This window comes from Hyaena hyaena, unplaced genomic scaffold, assembly GCF_003009895.1.
Source record: "Hyaena hyaena isolate Hyena2069 unplaced genomic scaffold, ASM300989v1 scaffold_567, whole genome shotgun sequence".
NCBI lineage: Eukaryota > Metazoa > Chordata > Mammalia > Carnivora > Hyaenidae > Hyaena > Hyaena hyaena.
The window spans coordinates 969,163-991,573 of NW_024081200.1; the positions used below are offsets into that span (position 1 = coordinate 969,163).

A 22,411-nucleotide genomic window follows, 5' to 3' on the forward strand; every position below is an offset into this window, starting at 1 on the left:
CTGGGCCCTGGAGACAGACACAGTCATGGTAATTATGCTACAGAGTGAGGAAGCCAAAGTCCTGACTTCCTATCCACAGACCATTAAAAGAGGGGTTCTGTGCGACAGAAGGTGTCAGGGAGATCACAAAGAGGAGGGAGCTCAGGAAAACAATTCCAAAAAGCTATATGAACTCTTGGGCTTAGTCACAAATTATACATGCTTAAATATATCTCTAGCCAGCTTATCAATGGCTTTGAGAACTAAATTGTGAAGTAGACCATTTCCCAGATCTTAGACTGTCATGCACACAAAAGATAGGTCCAAATTGCACAGCATAGTCTTAAAAAGTTAACTGATTTGGAACTACAGCCCACAGAAGGTAAGTGGGGATCTGTAGCTTAAATCTAACAGGATTAATTACTATTAAAATAAAAAAATAATGTAATCAAAATTCTCCAAAGTATAAAAAAATTTTTTTAAATGTTTTTTATTTATTTCTGAGAGAGAAAGAAAGAGAGGCAGCATGAGCAGGGGAGGGTAGAGAGAGAGGGAGACACAGAATCAGAAGCAGGCTCCAGGCTCTGAGCTAGGTGTCAACACAGAGCCTGATGCGGGGCTAGAACCCACGAACCGTGTGATCATGACCTGAGCCGAAGTGGGACACTTAGCCGACTGAGCCACCCAGGCGCCCCTAAAAAAACTTTTTAATGTTTGTTTATTTTTGAGAGAGACAGAGCATGAGTGGGTTAGGGGCAGAGAGAAAGGGAGACACAGAATCTGAAGCAGGCTCCAAGCTCCGAGCTGTCAACACAGAGGTTGACTCAGGCTCAAACGCATGAACCATGAGATCATGACCTGAGTTGAAGTTGTACACTTAACTGACTGAGCCACCCATGTGCCACAAAATTATCCACAACATTTATACAAGGCCAAAAAACCCACATAATATTTATTTTTTAAAATTTTTTAATATTTTATTTATTTCTGAGAGAGAGAGAGAGAGAGAGAGAGAGAAGGGGAGGGTCAGAGAGAGAGAGAGAGAAAGAGAAAGAGACAGAATCCGAAACAAGCTCCAGGCTCTGAGCTAGCTGTCAGCACAGAGCCCGACGTGGGGCTTGAACCCAGGAACCGTGAGATCATGACCTAAGCCAAAGTCGGACACTTAACCGACTGAGCCACCCAAGCGCCCCATAATATTTAAAATGTTCATGATAAAAATCCAAAATTTCAACATAGAGAGAAACAAGAAACTCTCAACAGATGGCAGAGATGTGGAAATTATCAGGAAAAATTTTAAAGTACTGAGTTTAACTGTACTCCAAGAAGTAATGCCAAATACTTTTGAAATGAATAGAAAGATAAAGTCTCAGCAGAGTAATAGAACACATAAAAACAGAACCAAAGATAAACTTTAGAATTGAAAAATATGAAAACAAAACCCAGGAATTCACTAAATGGATTCAAGAACAAAATGGAAATGACAGAGGAAGGAATTAGTAAGCTTGAATCTTGATCAACAGAAAGTATCTCCTTTGAAAAAGAAGAGGTTTAAAAAAATGAACAGAGGGACACTTGGGTGTCTCAGTCAGTTAAGCTTCTGACACTTTGATTTCGGTGAGGTCATGATCTCACCGTCCATGAGTTCTAGCCCTATGTCAGGCTCTGAGCTGACAGTGCGGAGCCTGTATGAGATTCTCTCTCTCTCTCTGCCCTTCTTCCTGTTGTGCACTCTCTCCCTCTCCCTCTCTCTCTCTCTCAAAATAAATGAATAAACTTTTAAAAATATGGACAAGGTCTTGGGGATCTGTGGGACAATACCAGAAGGTTTAACATTCATGTCATTGGATTCCCAGAAAAATAATAGGAAGAGTATGGCTAAGAAAAACTGTTATAAGAAATAATGATGCAATACTTTACAAATGTGGCCAGAGACATAACTTAAAGATTCACAAAGCTCAGTGAAACCTAACAGGAAAATTACAAACAAATCTATGCCCAGAAATACAAAATCTAACCCCTCAAAAACAAATGACAAGCAAAAAATCTTGAAGTCTGCCAGAGAAAAAAGAATCATTGCATGCATGTAGGGAGACAATACTAAATGACGGCAGACTTCTTATCAGAATCCAGAAAGTAGTGGTCTGTAGGCAGTGGGATATTTTAAAGTATGGAAAGAAAAGAAATGTCAACCCATAATTCTACACTTAGTGGAAATTATCCTTTATGTATGGAAGCAAAATACAGATATTCTCAGATCAAGGAAAACTAGAGAATCTTGCCAGCAGAAATGCTCTTAAAGAAATGTAAAAGGGAACTCTTTGGATTGAATAAAAATGGCATTGGAGGACAGTGTGGAATGTCAGCAATGAAGGAAGAAGGACAGAAATAGTAACTATCAGGGTAAACATAATAGATAAGCTTCCCACTAAATTGTTTTAAAAATGTATTGTGAAAGCAAAAATCGTAACAGTCTGATGGGATTTTCAATATACTTAGAAAACATATTACAACTACAACATAAAGAGGAGAGGGTCAATGATCCACAAGGTTGTAGACTTTATATATTACCACTTGAAGTGGCAAAATCTTACTTCTACATGCACTGTGAAAAGTTAAGTAGTCCTTAGATGTCAAGTGTAGTCCTTAGATCAACAACTAGTCTAAACCTTACAAAATGTAATGATAGTGAATCTACATGTGTTAAAACTCAAAAAATGTAGACCAAAAAAGGTCAATTATACTATATGTAAATTTTAAAGTAAAAATGAATCTGAATACTTCTACTTTATTTGTTCATAATTCAATGTGGAACAGTAGCAATAAACTATAGCCCTTTAATGCATCAACAAATAAAACAAACTGGAATACTGTAAAATATTCTAGTAATTCAATATAAGTCAGGAAACCAAAAAGAAGGGAAGGAAAAAAGAGAGGAAATGAAAACAACAAAAAAACCATGGTAGACTTAAATCCAAAAATATCAACAATTACATTAAATTTAAATTTCCTCCACACACCAATTTAAAAAAAAGATTTCATAATGAGTTTTAAAACCCAAGACCCAAATACATTATAACTACAAGAAACTTACTTTTTAATATATGCATGTAGGTTTAAAGTAAAAGAATAGAAAAGCATATACCATGCAAAACTAACCACAGGGACACAGAAGAGTGAAATGACATTCATCAAATGGGTTTAGTAGAACTTTGTAGAATACTTCATCTCAAATAGCAGAATCCAAATTCCTTTCAAATACACATGAAACATTCTCAAGATTGGCCAGATATACGTCATAAAACAAATCTTAACAAATTCAAGAGGAATGGAAGCATGCAAAATATATTGCCTGATCGTAAAAGAATTAAACTAGAAATCAGTAACAGAAAGATAACTGAAAAATCTCCAAGCACTTGGGAATTAAAGAACATAATAATTCACGGGTCAGAGAGGAAGGCTGATGGGAAATTAGAAAACATTTTGAACTTAACAAAAATTAAAATAAAACATATCAGTATTTGAGAGTTGCAGCTAAAGTAATGCTCAGAGGACATTTTTAGCAATAAAATGCTGTATTTAAAATAACTGTCAAACCAGTAATTGAAGACATAACTTAATCAGAAAAGAATCCCGAAGGAAACAGAAAGAAAATAACAAAGATATGATCAATTAAAATCAAACAAATAAAAGCAGTAGAAAAATATCATTAAAACTGAAAGATGATTCTTTTGAAAAGATCAGTGGAATTGAAAAACCTGTAGTTAGACAAAGAAAAAAGAGAGCAGATACAAACTGCCCAAACCAGAAATGGAAGATAAGAGTATGACTATAAGCTCTACAGGATAACAAGGGAATAATACAAATAAATCTGCATGCCTAATTTGACAGTTTATATACAAAGGACCAAGAAACAAATGCCTAAGATTGGAAAGAAATACACAAAATTTTGTCTATTTGCAGGTGATCATCTGTGTAGAAAATCCCAAAGAATCTACAAAATTCCTAAAACTATTAAGAGCAAAATAGTTGAACACAACATGTTACCAAAATACCAATGGAAAATAAACATAAGGAAAGATAGTGTGACTATCCACTATGGAAATCCAAGTGAAAATCACAGTGACTTGCCACCACACACTGATTAGAGTGAGTAAAATAAATTTTTTAAGAATGACAATACCAAGTGCTAAGGAGATTGTTGAGCAACTAGAACTTTCATACACTGTCCATGGAAATGAAAAATTGTATAGACACTCTGCAAAACACTTTGTCAGTTTCTTATAAGGTAACAGACACCATAGAACTCAACCTACTGCTAATGGGTAATCTAATCTAGAGAAATGAAACTTATTTTCTCACGCATTCTGTACATCATGTAAAGATCAATGTTTGGGTTGTATACAAATCAACCCAAACTGGGGGTTAATCGGTTAAGCATCTAACTTTGCCTCAGATCATGATCTTACAGTTCATGGGTTCAAGCCCTATGTGGGGCTCTGTGCTGACAGCTAGGAGCTTGGAGCCTGCTTCAGATTCTTTGTCTCCCTCACTTTTTTCTGCCCCTCCCTCACTCATACTCTGTTTCTCTCTGTCTCTCAAAGAAATAAAGGTTAAAAAATTTAAAAAAAAAATCAAACTAAACTGGAAACAACCTAAAATGTCCTGTAACAGGCAAATGGATAAACAAACTTGATACATCCAGGCAATGGAATACTACTCAGCAATAGAAAGGAATAAACTATTGATTCACACAGCACAGATGAAATCTCAGAGGCATTACTGAAGGAAATAAATTAACTACAAAATTTGCATACTCTGTGATTCCATTTACATGAAATTCTGAAAAAGGCAACTCCATAGAGGTGGGAAGATTAGTTGGAGAGAGCTAGACTCCAAAGGAGCATTATAAAGAAGACTGTTTTTTTTTTTTTTAAGAGTGATAGGATCCTTCTATATCCTGAATATGATAACAGTTACACGAATCTGTATGTGCAAAATGTAGACCAAAATGTAGACCAAAAAAGGTCAATTTTACTATATGTAAATTTTAAAATGAAAGATGAATCCGAATACTTCTACTTTGTTTATAATTCAGTGTGAAACATTGGAAACAAACTGTAGCCCTTTATTGCATCAATTTTCTTAGCTCAGAGATGTTTTTTTATTTTTTATTGCTTTCCTCAAGATTAATGAGATAATATTTGTGAAATGTTTTGAGCTCCTAAAAGGAAGTTGCTATGCAAATATAAAATGTTGCTATCATCACCCAGGCCTTATTTTTTCCTTTGCTTTATATGATGAAGTTTATGATTATCTTCATTTTCACATTATTTTTAATGAATTGTAACAATAAAATGTGGTAGCCAAGATATAAAATGAAGCACATGCGTTAACAAGGCTAAAACTTTGTAATTAGAGTTTGAAACATCAGTCTGTCTACAGATAATTGGCTCTAATGATTATTTCTCTATGTACACAAGCTACAATTTTATGAAGTCCAAGAGTGGCTTAATTCTTCAAGTCACTATCTCCTTTGAGATGTTCTTAGTGTATCTGAGTGTCTGAAGAATGAGAATCAAGTACGAGGAAGAAATTCACAGACGAGTACTGTACAAAACTGGAAGTAATGAGAGAATAGTCAGTTTAATGTAGACTCTGCTTGTATTACATTTTTTAAAAAAGGCTTTTACTCTCTGTGAACAAAAGCATGACTTAAAGATAGTATTTACATTCTTAGACCCCAAACAAAAAATTCTTATTTCTTTCTTAAGTATGAAATAAAGAATTCCAAAATTTCCCTTACAAAAATTGCCAATAGCTTCCTATTTATTTTAGACAGAGTGTGAATTCTCCTTTTTGAGGCTTTTGATTATTTATTTCTACTTAACGTGGACAATGTTACTTCCTGGGTCTACTTTCATATTAACCCTTTACTTCAGGAGCTTTTTCTCTATTCATGTCAAGTTCTTACTTCTGTATCTTTACTCAAAGTGATTCTTCCTGTTCCTCTGCCTCAGTCTAAAGGGGTAAAAACTCCTGCACAGAATCCAGTTGATGGGGGAGTTTGCATAATAGCTATATATAAGTCACACTTAGGTATCTGCCTCCAATTATCCTTGTCTCTGTGGAAGCAAATGGAATCCAGTGGCCAACCAATACTAGACAGTTACCTGCCCTCAAATGTGGAGGCAAATTATAAGAAGAAAATAAAAATCGCCTTGACAACTGAGATGCTGAGATCAGTAAGTGCCCAAAGTTCAAGTAAAGCTGAACTTCGGTTCTCAAGATGAAGCTACATAAAAATATTTCAAAAGAAGATCCAAGAGTTTTAGGGTATATTAAAAAAATAAATAGCATAAGACATAAAGATTCTTTGATTTCCCAGGGAAAAACTAAATCTTAACTCAGAGTCTTACCATTTTAGTAAGTTATACAAAGAAATTCTGCAGCAAGTATTCACACTTTTCAGATTAGCTGATAGCCCACAGTCACTTAAAGAACTCATCTATTGTCAAAAGTTCCTGGACATAATCTTTGACACAAAGGAGGCCCAGGGAAGGATGTGACTTTACCTTTTTAAAAATAGCATTTCCCCCAGAGAATTAGAAACATAAGAGAGTTTAAAAAAAAAAAAAAAAAAGTCCTGTGTTGGTTAAGCATCTGACTCTTGGTTTAGGCTCAGGTCATGATCTCATAGTTAATGGTATCAAGCCCCGCACCTGGCTCTGTGCCGACAGCATGGAGTCTGCTTGAGACACTCTCTCTCTCTCTCTCTCTTTCTATCCCTCTCCTGCTTGTGCTTTCTCTCTCTCTCTCAAAATAAATAAACTAAAAAAAATAAAAGATTCTCTCTTTCTCCCTCTACTGTTTGTGCACATGTGCTCTCTCTCAATAAATAAAATTTAAAAAAAGAAAAAGAAACATAAAAAGAGCTGACAAAAAGTGCACTGACACCTTGTTGACATTTAAATTAAACCATTATGCTCTCATAAAATCTATGAATTAGGGGAAAGTTGAGAAGTCATCTTGTTTTGTTACAGAAATAAGTTTATATAAGCTTATATATTGCTTCTTGTCTTGTTATAGAAATAAGAAATGAACTTCAAAGAAGTGAAACTAATTCCTAAGTCCTGAAATGGAATCTGTGGGATTCACAGAATTCTAACTGAATAGTACTTAATTAATTTTTGGACCCCACAGCTTTTGTACCATTAAATAATTTGAATATATCTGTAGATACTTGGAAGTAGAGTCCTTGAGGATTTTAGAACATGTGAGCAAAAGGATGAAAGTAATATTGGTGAAGATAAACCTGTCAGTGGTGTATAGAGTAGATGGGAGGGAGAAGAGCCTGAAGAAAAAGGTTTCACTGAGAAGTCTACATTGCTGCTGATTTGAAGGTGAAAAATGATAATGCTGATTTTAGACATGTTGAATTTAAGTCATGATGGGACTTGTAGATAGATATAGTCTATAAATTCAAGGAGAGAGGATACCAGATTGTTGAGAGTTCAGGGTGCCCAATATGGATTTGGGAGTGCTAGCTAAACTAATAACTGAACTCATGGAAATAAACCGTATGAGGAGAAGGTATTGAAAAAGAAAGTAAGGAAAACTTTAGCAATTGCATACAGAGGTATGGGAGAGGAGGAATTTAACATTTGTTGCCCTGCAACATATGCCAGCAATTTGCCTAAGAAATTTAAATACTTCCCTTAGTTATTCCATTATTGCCATTCTCCTCATGAAGAGGCCTAAGAGATTTTAAAGGAGTTCGTGGAAGTTCACTTAACAAGGCTTGGAGTTGGGATTTGGATTCATACCTGTTAAGCTTCAAAGGTCACGGCCCTTTCAGTAGCCTTTCAGAATAAATGGAGGCAGAACATCAGATAAGGCAGGTCATAAGGAATACAGGCGGCAACCACATCTCTCTTTTCATCTGCCATATTCCTAGCACACAGAAAATGGCTAAAAGTAGTTGTTGAATGACTAAGGAAGAACAAACCACTTTAATGATGCCTTGAGCCAGGTAGGCAATGAGTTTTATGTCTGTATTATTTTATTTAGTCCCTCACAATCCCCCTAAAGTGATAGGAGCCATTACAGTACTTTCACGGTCACCCAGAATTCAAGCTAAAGTTAGTGTGTCTCTATATTTGGGTTTCCAACCTCCATTATACTGAGACAATCCATCAATTTTGAGGTAGAGGGTACTGACAACTCTTACAAGAAGAGATTCATTAATGATAAAAATGAAATTTTATTCCATGGGATATAAACACAGAAGTCAAAGGAAAAAGAAAAGTGAGAAATTTGCCAGAGACCGAATAGATAGAAATCAAACAATTGCTGACTGGAGAAGTAAAGTTCAAGTTGATTTGTTTATATTGTTTTGTTGCAAGTGGGAAGCTGAGCCTATTTTCAGTCAAAGGGTATTCATTGGTGGATACTAAAAACATCTAACAAAAAAGAAGGTAGTTAAAGAGAAGAAGGGGAGCAAAAAACAATGTGAGACATAGGTCAATGCATGGTAAGAAAAAAAATGAATAGGAGTAAAGGCGAAGGAGTGGGGTGGAAAGAACAGTCTTAAGGCGATGTGAAAAGGCTGAGATGAAGAAACTTGTTTCCTATTGGCAGCAGAAAGCAGAAGGCTCTTCTCCATAGGCCTTGGGGTATCTTCATAGGAACCAGTACTTGGTTTCTTAAAACAAGTCCAAACAAATGTTATGCAAACCTAATCTGTTCCTAGGGGTAGTCAAACTTAATAGTGACTGGATAATGGATGCAGAGGAGAATAAGAACATTTTCTTATTCTCACCACTGTACTTATTTTACATGTTCAGTCACAATGGCTCATTATATATTTCTCAAAATAGTCTCCATCAGAGTGAGTATTCACCAAACTCAAAGATGATCTCTTCCTTAAGGATAAATGAACACATTCAAGCATCGCTGATCAAAATATTTTTCTCAGCACTGTCCTCTTCTTCAGGCCAAATGCGAGAACAGTGGCAGTTTGTGTTATTTCAAGATACACAGATAGAAACCAGCAATTTCTATGGCACTTTGGGTGGGCTAATAAAGTCACTGCCACTGCTTAGGGAATGTTGTCTCTGTGACAATGACAGATGACACATCATCCCTAAAACATGCTTTGTCATTTCCCTCTCTCACTCTCTTTTGTGTGTGTGTGTATACATATATATATGTGTGTGTGTGTACATATATATATATGTCAAAGGGTATTCATTGGTGGATATATATATATGTACACACACACACACACACATATATATATATATATATATATACACACACATATATATTTGTTGTTGTTGTTAGAATCAGAAGATACTTCCGTATCAAAAATGCTGGGGTACCTTTTGAACTAAACATAGACTATGGACCTACCTATGTCACTTAATACTATGATAGACCACTGGTGTGAAGTCTGGACAACTTTATTGATGATTTTTAGCATAGAAAGTGGGTACTCATTCAATGAAATTAGATTCTTTGCAGCATCACTGATACTTCTGGGTGGAAGAGATACGGCATGACTTTCAGGGGCTCCCTTTATGCTGAACATCAGCAGTTTTTTCTTTTTCCTGGGCTTGATGACACTGCACAACAGGCTGTCTAAATAGCATTGCCACACACATGTCCATTTGACATGGCTATTTTGAACGTAGCAGTAGAGCCATATTCATTACAAAACGCTAGAAGGGTTGCTCCCCAAAAGGCCGAAATCATGATCCCTCTGTAGTATTTTCTACTGCCTACTTCATTTTTGAACTTCTTCCTTTGACTTCTACATCATTACTCCAGTGAATTCCATCTTTAAACATTCCTTTTCAATTTTCCTTTCATTCTGACCAAACATTCCATATTGGTATTTCTTAGATATATGTTCTAAGATCACTTCTGTCTCATTCTCTCCCCCAAGAATCCAAGTCATCCTAATCAACATATGGTGAGCTTTGGACTTCCAAATTTGTACCTTCAGCTCCAGAATTCTTCCCCGAAGCTCCAGACACATATTTAAATGCTTTCAGGATATTCTAAACTTGGGGTCCTCTAGAACTTTATGTTCAACATGTTCAAACATGAACTCACCCTAAGGCTGGAAGTCCTTTCAACCAATAGTTCCATCAATCATCTAATGATCACCAAGGATCCATTCTGGATTCCTTTAAATTCCACACTTAAGTTCCACTTACTACTGTTTTACATCAGGTCCTCATCATCTCAGAAGGGTTATTTCAATAGTCTAGTTGGTCTTTTGGCTCACTTCTTGCCCTGGCTTCTATCCAAACTCTGTCTTGCTGGCAGAGTGAGCTCTGTGATGTTGCTTATTCTTCTACTTTAGAAGTTTGAATGGTGTTCTGAGATGTAAATTTCAAATCCCTTAGGATAAGGGATACATAATAATAGAAAAGAATAAGGAATAGATAATAATACAAAATAGTGACCAACCACTAGAAAGATCCAACTATTCTACTCTGCAAATATTGTCTGTAGTCTTCCCGTACTTACCTAATACATTCAAGTGTCTCACACTTACAAAATTCTTCTAAATATTTATATCATTTCTGTTATATAGTAACAGTGATCCATGATAATGCTTTGTTGTCTTGCTAGAAAGAAAAACGGCCCACATTATCCACTCCATACTCCAAAGCCTGTTAAGTCCAATATTAGTTTTCTCTTCCCCAGGCTGGAGAATAAACACTTCAGTTGGCTTTCTCTTCAGTAATTTTTTTCCCCAGTCTTTATGTGTTCTTGTCGTTCACTTTAGAATCTTATTGTTTAGATAATATTCAAAGAAATCAGAGCCATTATTGTAATAAATCCTGGGTTTATATTGACTAAATCAGGAAGCTACACTGAGAATGCCTTTTTGAAATAGTCTTAATGCCTCCAAGCCTCCTGTTTGGCTTTGGTCATTTTTCCCTTTGACAGCTCTTTCTTTCTATTGGAAAACAGATGACACGCAAAACAGAAATGCTTCATTACATCTTGAAACACACTTTTAAGCTTCAGAGTAGTAAAAGCCAAATTCTAAAGCATGAGACTTTTTCTGCTTTCTGTGCAGACACCTCTGTTCCTAAACGGCCCAAAAAACACTAGTGTGGAATACAAATTCAGATGGACACACACTTTGACAAGAATATTTATTTGTTATTACTGAAAAATACACAAAGGCGAAAGGTTGCTTAGCTGCTGATATCCCATAGTACAGAGGGTACTGTAAGAAAGGGGGACATATCTGTTATATATGGCAGTTTACATTTCTAAGGCATTTAGGCTTATGAGTAGTAGGTGCACCTAGGTCCACTTACTTGAGTTTAAACATACTGAGGCACACCAGGCAGGCAAAGGTTTTCAAACTATACAGTAAACTCTTTCATGCATTTGTGTCTAGGACTGTAAATCCACCTTCCATCCCCCATCATTCACTTTTTCCACATGAGTTTTGGAGTTGTTCATAGAACTGGTAAAAATCTACTCTTCAAGAGTTTGCTTATAATGACAATGCCAATGGGACACACAGGACAGAAATATTTCATGGACAGGTTCTATAGACTCTTACCAAATTGAGGCTCCAGTAAGAAAAACACTGATTTGCAAAGGCACAGTGGAGACAGGTTTAATGCATTAAATACAACATGAATCATTCACAATAACAAGTTTAGTGTTTCAGGGAACTTTTGTTAATACAACACAGTTGGTCACACAAAATACAAATGCTTCTGTTGATCTGTCTTGGCAACTCAGATACATCAACAGTGCTAACAGTTTAACAGCTTTGTTCTCATCTGACAGAAAATAATGGCAGTTCTGCAAGGCAAATGTTAAACCTGACCGTATGTATTTATTAATTCCACAGTGTTTTGACAGATTATAGGGGATGGAACTCAGAGGATGCTGACACGCTCACTGAGGGCTTTCATCTCTGTTTCTTCAGCTTCAGGACTGTCATTGTGGCTAGCACTTGGATTGATCAGGTGCACAGGGTACTGCAGCCCCTGCTCGCTGGCATACTGCTCCCACCGCAGATCATCGCTTTCGTGGGTGATGTAGCGTTCTCCGATTTTGCACTCCAGCTCTCGCAAATCTAACCAGGTCTGATAATCCTGAGGAAGGAATTCCAAAATATTACCATAGAGACGATTAAAACTCATTAAAATACTGCCTCATTTGTTGTCAGTACCCACAACTGATGAGTGACCTTTTTGCCTTCCACTCTATCGGTGCCCTGTCTTCCCATCAGGCACCCTGAAGTGACATCATTGGCACTGAAGCCGTCATGTTTGCCTAAGCTTCTGTGCATCAGAGGGTGGGCAATCAATATTTGCGATCAAGCAATTAGGAATCCTGGTATTCCTTTGATATTTAATGCCTACAAATAATCCTTCAGTATTTCACAGTATCATTTTTCTCAAGTTGAATGTGAAAATATATATGTAAGAGAAAACAAACACATGCATGTGTTTTATATATGCCATGCATTTGTTCCATGAATATTAGCGTAGGCTTTTAAAACACAGCTTGCAAAGGAGTATAGTGTATGACCAGATGTGCATCTACTTGGACACTTCTCAGGATTACACATACAGATGCTCTTGAAATCTGGTCCTTGGAGTTTTATAACGACTTAGATTTTCTGGGTTTTTTTTTTTTGGCATGTGTGCACGTGCACGTATGTATGTGTGATATATTTCTTCCCTGTCACATTTTCTTGGTAGCGAGATTAAGAAACACTAAATTGTTATTGATTCCTAAGAAGTTGCATGCATTTTGGCAAATGAATTGATATAAGAACACTTTTAATTAAGAATATAACAAAAGATTTTTACATATAATATGAAATCTTATAAATATTCTGAAGTTCAGCTGATTGGGAAAATATTCAATGAATGATTTTTACCTGTAGCCAAGGGTGACTCAAAGTCTTATCCACGCTATAACGCTTTCTCATTTTTACTTGCAGCAAGTTATTGATAAGATCGATGGCTGAAAAAAATTCAATCATTGATAAAAATGGCTGACATATCTGGAATATATGAATAAGTCATTTATAGTTTATTTCACATCCAATCTTTCACACTGTCAAATGCAGCATTGTGATATCAAGCACTAGAACCTGAAGAAAATACCTCTTGAGAATTCTAAAACCTACCCTTCATTTTATTTTGGATGTTAAAAAATGAAATTGAAAATAATTGTGGAGGAGGGAGTACGAGTCTTTAGTGAGTACAATGGTAAATTCCTCTTCTAGTCTGTAATACGTTTTTTGACAACAGGAATTTTGTCTAAATATATACATCATTTAACTATTTCTTGTATTAAATGCAGAATACAACTAATATTCAAGAGAAAGCATTTACTAATCTTGTTTTGAGTTTAAAGATTAACTATACGTAATGGGCTTTATAATCTTAAATTAAACGACAGACACCTCACACCAAATAAAAGGAATAAAATAAAACACAACATGGCCATGACTCAGGAAAAACTCAGAGCCTAAAAGCCAATGACTCAATAGAAAAACACTTTTGTTTCTCTCATTTGGTTTTTAAAATATCCAATGAATTAGAATTCTATCAGCCTTCAGTGTTTTCTAGGGGAAGACAGGAAAGGAATTTGTCTAACAAGAATGATTCTATGAGGTTAGAACCCATCTATCCAGCTTAGTACTCAGCCTCTGATTGGGACTCCGACAGAGTATAATTTAGGGGGGTGAAAGTGATTCTTCTAGTTATCTAGTCTACAAAGCATCTGAGTTACCTATACTTCATATGACAGAATTTTCCCTCATCTTTGTAAAAGTTATATTTTCAGCCTAGATTATTAATAGTTCATTATTTATTACATTCACTACTATACTTTCTACTCATTCTCATAATAATCTCATATTTCTTTCATCTTAGAATTTTCTTCCCCCTCCCCCCCCAAAAAAGCTTACTGAAACCTGTGAAACCAATGGAAGCATTCACATTACACTGAAGTTAATTTCTACCCATAACGTACCATGGTCACTATGTTTTAGAGTCAGAACTTTATCACTATTTTTGTTCCCTAAGTAATTGCCAACCACAATTTGTTAGGGCAGATTTGGTGAATGAACAGATTAATGAATGAGTGACACATGTGAAGAACATTACCAATAAAGAGAACATTGTTTAAAAAAAGAAAAACTTTCGAATTTCTTTTAAAAATTGACTCAGTGAAAGGCATTTTGGATGGCACAGTTGATGCTGGATTGTATGAGGTGAAAAAAGTGTGTTTTAAGAGTTAGAAACAGTGATGAGTAGAATGGGGCTCTCAAACACTAATGATGGACCTGTTTTCAGAGTAACACCAGGTGCTCAAAGTTACTCATATTTGTTTTTGTCTACCAAGAGCCACAAAATATATTTATCAACATACAAATACACACACATATTTATATGCACACACATAAATCTTCTAATTCTGCCCTTAGATCCTAAGTTTTCTCTTGGAAGTACTTGCCTGGGTACTCTGGCTGTGTTCAGACTGTGATTGTGTGCTTCATTCAGCAGAAAAAAATTTTCATCTCCACATATTCCATTCCCTTCAGAAACTTATAGTTTCTCCTCTGGCAGTACTTCCCTCCCCATTAGGCAGTGTGGTTCACTGTTGGGGTGCATTTGGGCACAAACCAGACCTTTTGTTGAGTTACTGTACTCCTACCTTCCTAATTACAGAATTCAAAGAAGAATGAGTGAATTAATAACATGTATTTATTGCCTGCAGGGTCTGGGGAAGCATAATGCTACTTACAGTAGCACATAAGCTCTCCTGTCTCCCATCATCCTCCATTTTTGCTCTGTGACTTCACAGCAGCAAGAACGGAAGGTGCACTTTACTCACCAGTGAGTAAATCATGTGAATGGATGTTTTAAAGCACATGCCCAATACACAGTTCACCGAGAGAACTATACTTTCAAAAGCTCTCTGGGAACACATGCTTGGAATTTGAAATTGTACTAAGTACTGTGTTTCCTAAGATATCCTAGCTAAGGCAAGAGTGTATTGGCCTAGATGGCATTTAAATGTGAACTATTGCATTTACTCTCTCCAATCAAAGAATTCTTAAGTGTTTCATTCTATGGCCAGTCAAGCATGCAAATACTTGGAATGTTAGCATCAGAGAGATAGAACTCTAGATTACTGAAAGACTATAGAAATTATTTCTCTTGAGGGCCCTGGGTGGTTCACTCAGTGAGTGTCTGACTCTTGATTTCGGCTCAGGTCATGATCTCATGGTTTCTTGGATTGAGCCCCTTTCTGCCCTGACAGCAGGGAACCTGCTTGGGATTTTCTGTCTACTCTTCTCCTAGCACACATACATGCACACACTCTATCAAAATAAGCAATAAAAAATAAACATTTAAAAAATGTCTCTAGAAATCATTTCTCTTTGCCTGATAATGAAAAAGATTCTGATTCATTCTATTTGAAGCAATCTTTGTCCAAGGTTGCCTCTGGACTCCTGTGACAGCCTGTACTTTCAGATCCCTACAGGCTGATGTACACCATACAATACAGTCAAAGCTACCTGATTCAGAACTTGATGATTGGGGAAGTTGGGGAGCTAATTTGCATTTTTTTATATCAGCTACCTATTTGATTAAGATTTGGAGAGGAAAGATCAATCTCTTAGGAAACATAGTGACCATGTTATGTTATGGGTAGAAATTAACTTCAGTGAAATGTGAATGCTTCCATTGGTTTCACAGGTTTCAGTAAGCTTTTCTGGGGGGAAGAAAATGCTAAGATGAAAGAAATATGGGATTATTCATAATTAGCTGATGTATTTGTACACACAGATATTACTAAGGTTTTTTCTTTAAGTTTCATATTCATATTATTATATATTCCTAAAAACAACCCTATGAAAGTTGTTATTATTCCAATCTACATTTTATATAAAAGGAAAAGATCTTTAACCTGGTCACAGTAAGATAGCTCCTGAACTGAGGCTGAAATCTAGGCGGACTGGCTCCAGAGCCTCTTCTCTTAAATATTGTGGCATACAGCAACTAGATCATACCATTAACTCATTATTATCAACTGATAACAATGTCGAAAATTAATCAAATTGATTTTTTCCAATTATGAAGATTAAATTCTTACATTTCCATATTTTTATGTTCACACACACATACACACACACACACACACGCCTCTGTGAGATTTTTTTCTTTTAAGTTTATTTATTTATTTTGAGAGAGACAAAGACAGCACTAGGCAGGGGAGCAGCAGAGAGAGAGAGAGACAAAGAATCTGAAACAGGCGCCAGACTGCCAGCACAGAGCCCAACATGGGGCTCAAATCCACCAAACTGTAAGATCGCGACCTGAGCTGAAACCAAGTTGGACATTTAACTGACCAAACCACCCTGGTGCCCCAACACCTTTGTGAGTTTAACTCAACATTTTAGCATTCAAAGATTATTCTCAATAGGTGTGATTCCCTCCTATCATAAGGGGTTAATCTCCTAGCTTTCTAGCACTTCCAAACCAAACAAGCTTATCTGCTATGTATTAATGAGATTATCAGAAACGTTTTTTTGTTAGGAAAATGCTTAAATATCAGGCTGGATGACTCCACCCTAGATCACACTCCCAACTGCCAGGCCTGTGGGTTATTCTTTGAGCAAGGCTGAGAAACAAACAAACAAAAGCAGTGTTTCCTCCCAGGAGTATTGTTATCCAGTCTATATTTTATCAACTTCTTCAAAGGTTCTCATGGGAGATGTTTTCCAAATGTTTTACTATAGTCAAGGCACATAAGTCCTCAGTAGTACTCATTCTACCATTCTACTTACTTAAAAAGAAAACTCAATTATCCTGGAAAATAAAATGAAGTAAACTAATGTTGACTAATATTGGCTTTTAGTCATTTTCTTCTAAGACCAAGATTTGTTTTCTTTTCTTTTCTTTTCTTTTCTTTTTTTTTTTTTTTTTTGAGATTTTAAGTAATCTCCACACCCAATGTGGGGCTTGAACTCATGACCCTGAGATCAAGAGTCGCATGCTCCTCTGATGGAGACAGCCAGGCACCCCATCAGGATTTGTTTTCTAAATGTAAACTATCTACTCAATCATTCACCCTAGGATTGTCAAGGATGAATGTTAAGCTTCCTGTTGCATGACTTCAGAATCCATTCTTTCCCCCTTTTAGAAATTCAGAAAACTCTGGCCTTTAGTATCTGGTCTTAAGTATCTGGTCTTAAGTATTCTGGTCTCTCGCTCATTTTATCCATGATTTATTAATCACTACTCAGGATGCTCTAAGAGGACTGTTGTGAGCTTCGTTAATACATAGTCTTGACACTTACTGGATTTAGAGCTGCCATCGGGTGTCCATTCTCTTATGATCCCACCATTTCCCTCCAGATTTGCTAACTCCCAGCAGAAAGTGCTAGGCACAATGATTCAAACGTAAAGGATCCAAGCTAAGGAATGGGAAAAGCCAGATGCAAATGGGCAAAGAGACTAGTAAAACTGGAGTAGCCACAGCAGTGCCAAAAGGAAGCCAGCAGTCAGAGAAAAAGTCCAAACAGGGTCTCACCTCCAGTTCCAAAACTTAAATCAAGAGTCAGCATTCTGATCTAAAGGGGATGCAGGGGGTGAAGAGGAGGGAGAGAAAATGGGACAGAAACCACACTGGAACATTCTGCAAATGTCTCTCAGAGATACTAAGCAGAGGAAACAGGGAGTGTTCTCCAACTGTGGGGAATAGGAGTGAAGAAGCAGGCTGCAGCAGTAGCAGGGAGAGTCAGAAGGAAAGGGGGCATGCTGGCATAGCAGAGAAGGATGCCCTTGACCAAGGGGAAGGGAGAAAAAGGCAGAAGTTTCACGCTCCCCAGAGCCCCATGAGGATCTGAAGCCCAAGAGGTCTCTGTAGCCCCATGAGAGAGGGATACTGGAGAAGGAGATCATGTCTTAGAAAATCGTGGTACCTTCAACTTCCTTCCCTACATACAGCAATAAGTATGTATCCAAACATCTGCTTTTCAAGAGCTGACGTTTATTGCAACATAGTGCTGGTCTCCACAGTTTTGGGCAATCAGCGGATGTCATTTTAAATAGCTGACATTGGTTAGGGCCAAAGCTATGCAGGAAATCCTCTACTCCCTTGGATTAGATTTTTTTGCTTCACACTTTCCTCCCCTATTCTCTCAGTCTGAACATCCCCCTACCTGTCCCTGAAGAAAACAGGAGAAAAATAGGCAGTGGCTGATGTCTCTTTCAATTTTTACAGTAAATATGATATTAATTTCTTCAGAGACTGGTAGGATTATTTTCTGACTGTACCTGTCCATTTATTCTGGGAGTTAGCCTTTCTAATATTCTGAGGGTTTTGTTCTCTTATTCATCCTTAAGCTCAATCCCTTCCTTCCCTATTATTAATAAATTGTCTTAAATACGAGTTCTGTAAAGACTTTGAACCACATTGAGATGAGGGATAGAAGCAAAGAAGTGTTCACATGTAGCCCAGAAGGCTGACCTATAACCTGTATAGTTTTTTTTTTTTTTTTTTTTATGTTTACTTATTTTTGAGAGAGAGAGAGACAGGGGAGACACAAGCAGGGGAGAGACATAAGCAGGGGAGAGGTAGAGAGAGAGGGAGACACAGAATCCAAAGCAGGCCCCAGGCTGAGCTGTCAGCACAGAGCCTGTCACCAGGCTCGAATTCATGAGCGGTGAGATCATGACCTGAACCTAAATCGTCAGCATAACTGACTGAGTCACCCAGGTGCCCTCTGTATGGTTTTGATAATGGTTAAATACATGCTGGTTGCGACATTCTTAAAGGGTCAGATGACTGCCTATTTCACCAGTAGTTAATATTGAACTGATTAAGTGCCACCGAAGTCCTGTGAAGGTAATTTTTCAAGTACAAATTCAAAGAAGACATCTGTGATCTAATACTACCTGCACCCTCCCACTTTGAGCACTAAGCATATAACCACTGGCTTCATACAGCAAAAGTGCAGCTCTTTCTGCCCACAGGTTCCTATGCTACTTAAATAAAATTACTAAGTTGCATTGTAAAATTTTTCAAGAATTCTTTCTTGACCTTCAAACCAAGAATCCCACAACAGAGGAGTTTTTCCCCTTTGCTTTGTTCCTGGAAAATTTTAAATAATTGTACGGTTCAAATTTTTATTTTTAAAGAATCCCCTATCCTTCACAAGCAGAGTTATGTGCTTTCTAAAATGTCTCTAGCCATGAATTCGCACTAATGTTTCCTATACATTAGAAAAAAAAGAAAGAAAATGTTTTTTTAAGAGTATTTTGAGAGAGAGTGAGTGAGCGAGAGTGCAAGTAGGGAAAGAAAATCTTTTTTTTTTTTTTTTTTGAAGCCTAATTTTATTTTTTGCTATAGTAAACTCTTGGCTAATACAGTTACTCGCCCCCTAACTTCCTGTACAGCAATTTCCCTCATTGCCCCATCAGTTGAAAACTAAAATGTCAGGAAAGCAAATAAATTTAATCCAGTGTTCTCTTTTACTAGAATGGAACTTTGAGCAGATGTTAGGATAGCTACAGTTCTGGGCAGCCTGTTTGCCAGGTGCACTAGCAATATCGGAACAAAACCAAAACTAATTGCTATATGCAGGTGCTAAAGGAATTTATGTTTTAATATGCAAGGGAATGTTCCATAAGAGTGTTAACTGTATGGATTCCATTTTCTTCTGCCATCAAAATTCAGAATTATCCTTGCAACTGTAGGCACTATCTTGCAATCATTCTGTATTTCAAAGCAAATACCACATGTACGGACAAAATAGGTTCTCTGTATGTAGGAGGTATATTTACATATATGCCACTGCTACGGCTAAACTGAACAACATCCAAAACCTGGAGAAAATCCTACCAAGTGAATAGAACTGGAAGTATGTGCACATATACTAGGTCCCTCGGGTCACACCTCTCAGTTATTTCCCTTTCCCATCTTGTGCTATTTCAGTGCAAGCCTGTCCTTCCCCTACTCTTCCCACTGATTTTAACTCCTTGAAGGTCACACAGATTTATGTGTTCATTTTTGCAGGGAAGTTTCATAAATATTTAAAATAAAATGCATCACTCACTGCCTTAGGAAAATGCTTGCTAAACAGCGTTTGGTAGATTGAATACATTAATTAGACATCTAAATGACCATTTCCTCAGGTCTAAGTTTGAATATTCACATTATGTGCATATGGTTTGTATATTTTGGCTACACATATTCCTGGATGGTAAGACATTACAACTCCATAAAATGTAATAGATCATAGGATCGGTAATTTCCATCAGAAAATCAGAATAATGTTGAGAATATCTGTAATAAAGCTCATGTGATTTTGCAACATTTATTTTATAGAAGAGAAATTACCCATGAATTCCATGGACTGACCTCTTCTTTTTAAAAATTTTGTCCATATGTCTTCTGTCCACCTGCAAATTATTCAAGTACAAATTTTCAAATTGGAAACCGGATCAGGACTATTTTTCCAGTGATGGGGCCATCATCTGTCAACCCGTCAGCTCCCTGCCTTCAAGGAAGTGTTTTCTTTTTTCCCTTCCATTCTGCCTCACTGCCTGTCACAGTGCTCAGTACTTCTCTTGGTTTGCTTCATGCTGATGGTAAGTTGTGTGTTTATTTTAAAAATCGTTTTGCAACCCTTCACATTCCAGCTCTCAACCCAGCAAGCTGTTGCCCGGCAACACTAACTGGGACGCTCCTCCCGGGCTGAAACCAGAGGCTGCAGGCAGCAAACAAGGCCGCTGGAAATCATCATCTTACTCTTTCTGAGTCAATTACCGCAATCCAACGAAGTGCAAGACCTTTCGAGACTCAAGTTGGTATCTTTCCTTTTCCAGTTCTTTCCTCTGTAGAAAGTTACTCTATCAATGGTTATGCCTTTGCTTTACATTCAATTTCATTTCCTCTTGAACTGGAAATACAATCTTGGAAATCACAAATTGTTTAAACACGGCATACAACAGCCCTGAAAATGATGCTAAACTGATTCAAAATTTAAGGGAGAAATCAAAACGTATTTACAGGATCCTAATCATGTGCAGTGTGGATTTTCCCCCCATTTTCATAGCACATTAAAATCCTTTGGAGAGGTTTCAGTTTTTCTGATTTTTTTTTTTTTTTAATGCTAATACTCAAGCCACAGGTCAAGTGAAAATCTTTAGGGAGGGGCTTCCAGGCTTCGGTTATCTTTAGAAGCACCACAAGTGTTGCTAGTATGTGCAGCTGGAATTGAGAACAACTCTGCCAAGGAGTGCTTCTCAGACTTTTACACGCATAAAATAACACAGGGATCTTAAACTGAAGATTCTGATTCAGTAGATCTGGGGTAAGACCTGAGAGTCTATAGTTTAGTGGCTCACAGGAGAAGCCTTAGACCTACACATGTACCCTTGCTACATATTTTCAGTAGCAAGGAACAAGAGGTAGAAGAACATTGATAGTAGTTAACAACTGGTTTAATATTGCCCCAAGGGCCCCTGAAGAGATGGATGTAAAGACAAAGAAAGGCATCTAAACATACAGATATCTGTCCTCAGCCCCATCTGGTTTAGTATTCTGAAAGGAGGACATAGAAGGGTTTTCAGAGAGCTTTCATTCAGAGGATGCCAACAGGACACAAACTGGGTTACATAAATCAGCTCCAAAATAACTACATCTGGAGCTCTAGGCCATCCTAGTATCATAACATTTAACAGGGATCAATGAAACGGAGTCCTCTCTTTAGGCCTCACTCCCCCGTCCCCGAAGGAAAGGTCTAAGTACAAAACAGGAAAACCTGGCTTATCAACAATGTTTGTGAGAAGGAGTTCAGGTTCTAAATCCACGGTAAACGTAACATGAGTCCATCTATTGTTCCCGAGTTGTGATTTTTAGGCCATGCTGAAAGAAATGTGTTCTTTATCATGAGGAAGTGGTAGCTTCACTTTAGACTTAACTAGACTTGTGGAACCTTGAGTAAGAACAGCTCTGGGGTTTGAAAAACAAAGATGAGAGTGTTTGGACCAGAGTGAACAGGACGCTGAAGGAAAAGCTGATTGCCCTAGAGAAGAGATCAGGGGTGAGATGGTGGTTGCTTTTCAAACCTGAGATTAGCCTCTATTTGGAAAAAAAAAGAACAGGTTTGTTCTAACAGTGGGTAAAAACAGAGATTTTTGTTGGGTTCAGATTCAGAAGAAATAAGGGTCCTTGTGAAACCATTTTCTATCACAGAAGCAATTTAAGAATGTTCTGGATAATTACTCAGTATACTGGTATAACAGAGCAGTACAGGGGCTGAGTAAGACTTTTAACATGCTATATTTTGAAATATTCTCTGTTGTCATTGTGGAGGAGAGCTAACTTACAGAATACTTAAACCTTTACT

The 22,411-nt window shown here is 37.1% G+C and overlaps 1 protein-coding gene across 2 annotated transcripts in view; it reads right to left on the reverse strand.

Annotated features, from left to right (window-relative positions):
• Positions 1 to 11,142: 11,142 nt before the first annotated feature.
• Positions 11,143 to 22,411, reverse strand: part of PRKD1 (protein kinase D1) — a 143,865-nt gene continuing 132,596 nt past the window's right edge. For both annotated transcript variants that reach the window (XM_039256379.1, XM_039256378.1), the window contains 2 exons: positions 12,914 to 12,999; positions 11,143 to 12,119 (listed from right to left, as the gene is read on the reverse strand). In XM_039256379.1, coding sequence (XP_039112310.1) covers positions 11,901 to 12,119; positions 12,914 to 12,999 — 305 coding nt within the window. In that variant the 3' untranslated portion in view covers positions 11,143 to 11,900. The remainder of the gene's footprint in view (positions 12,120 to 12,913; positions 13,000 to 22,411) is intronic.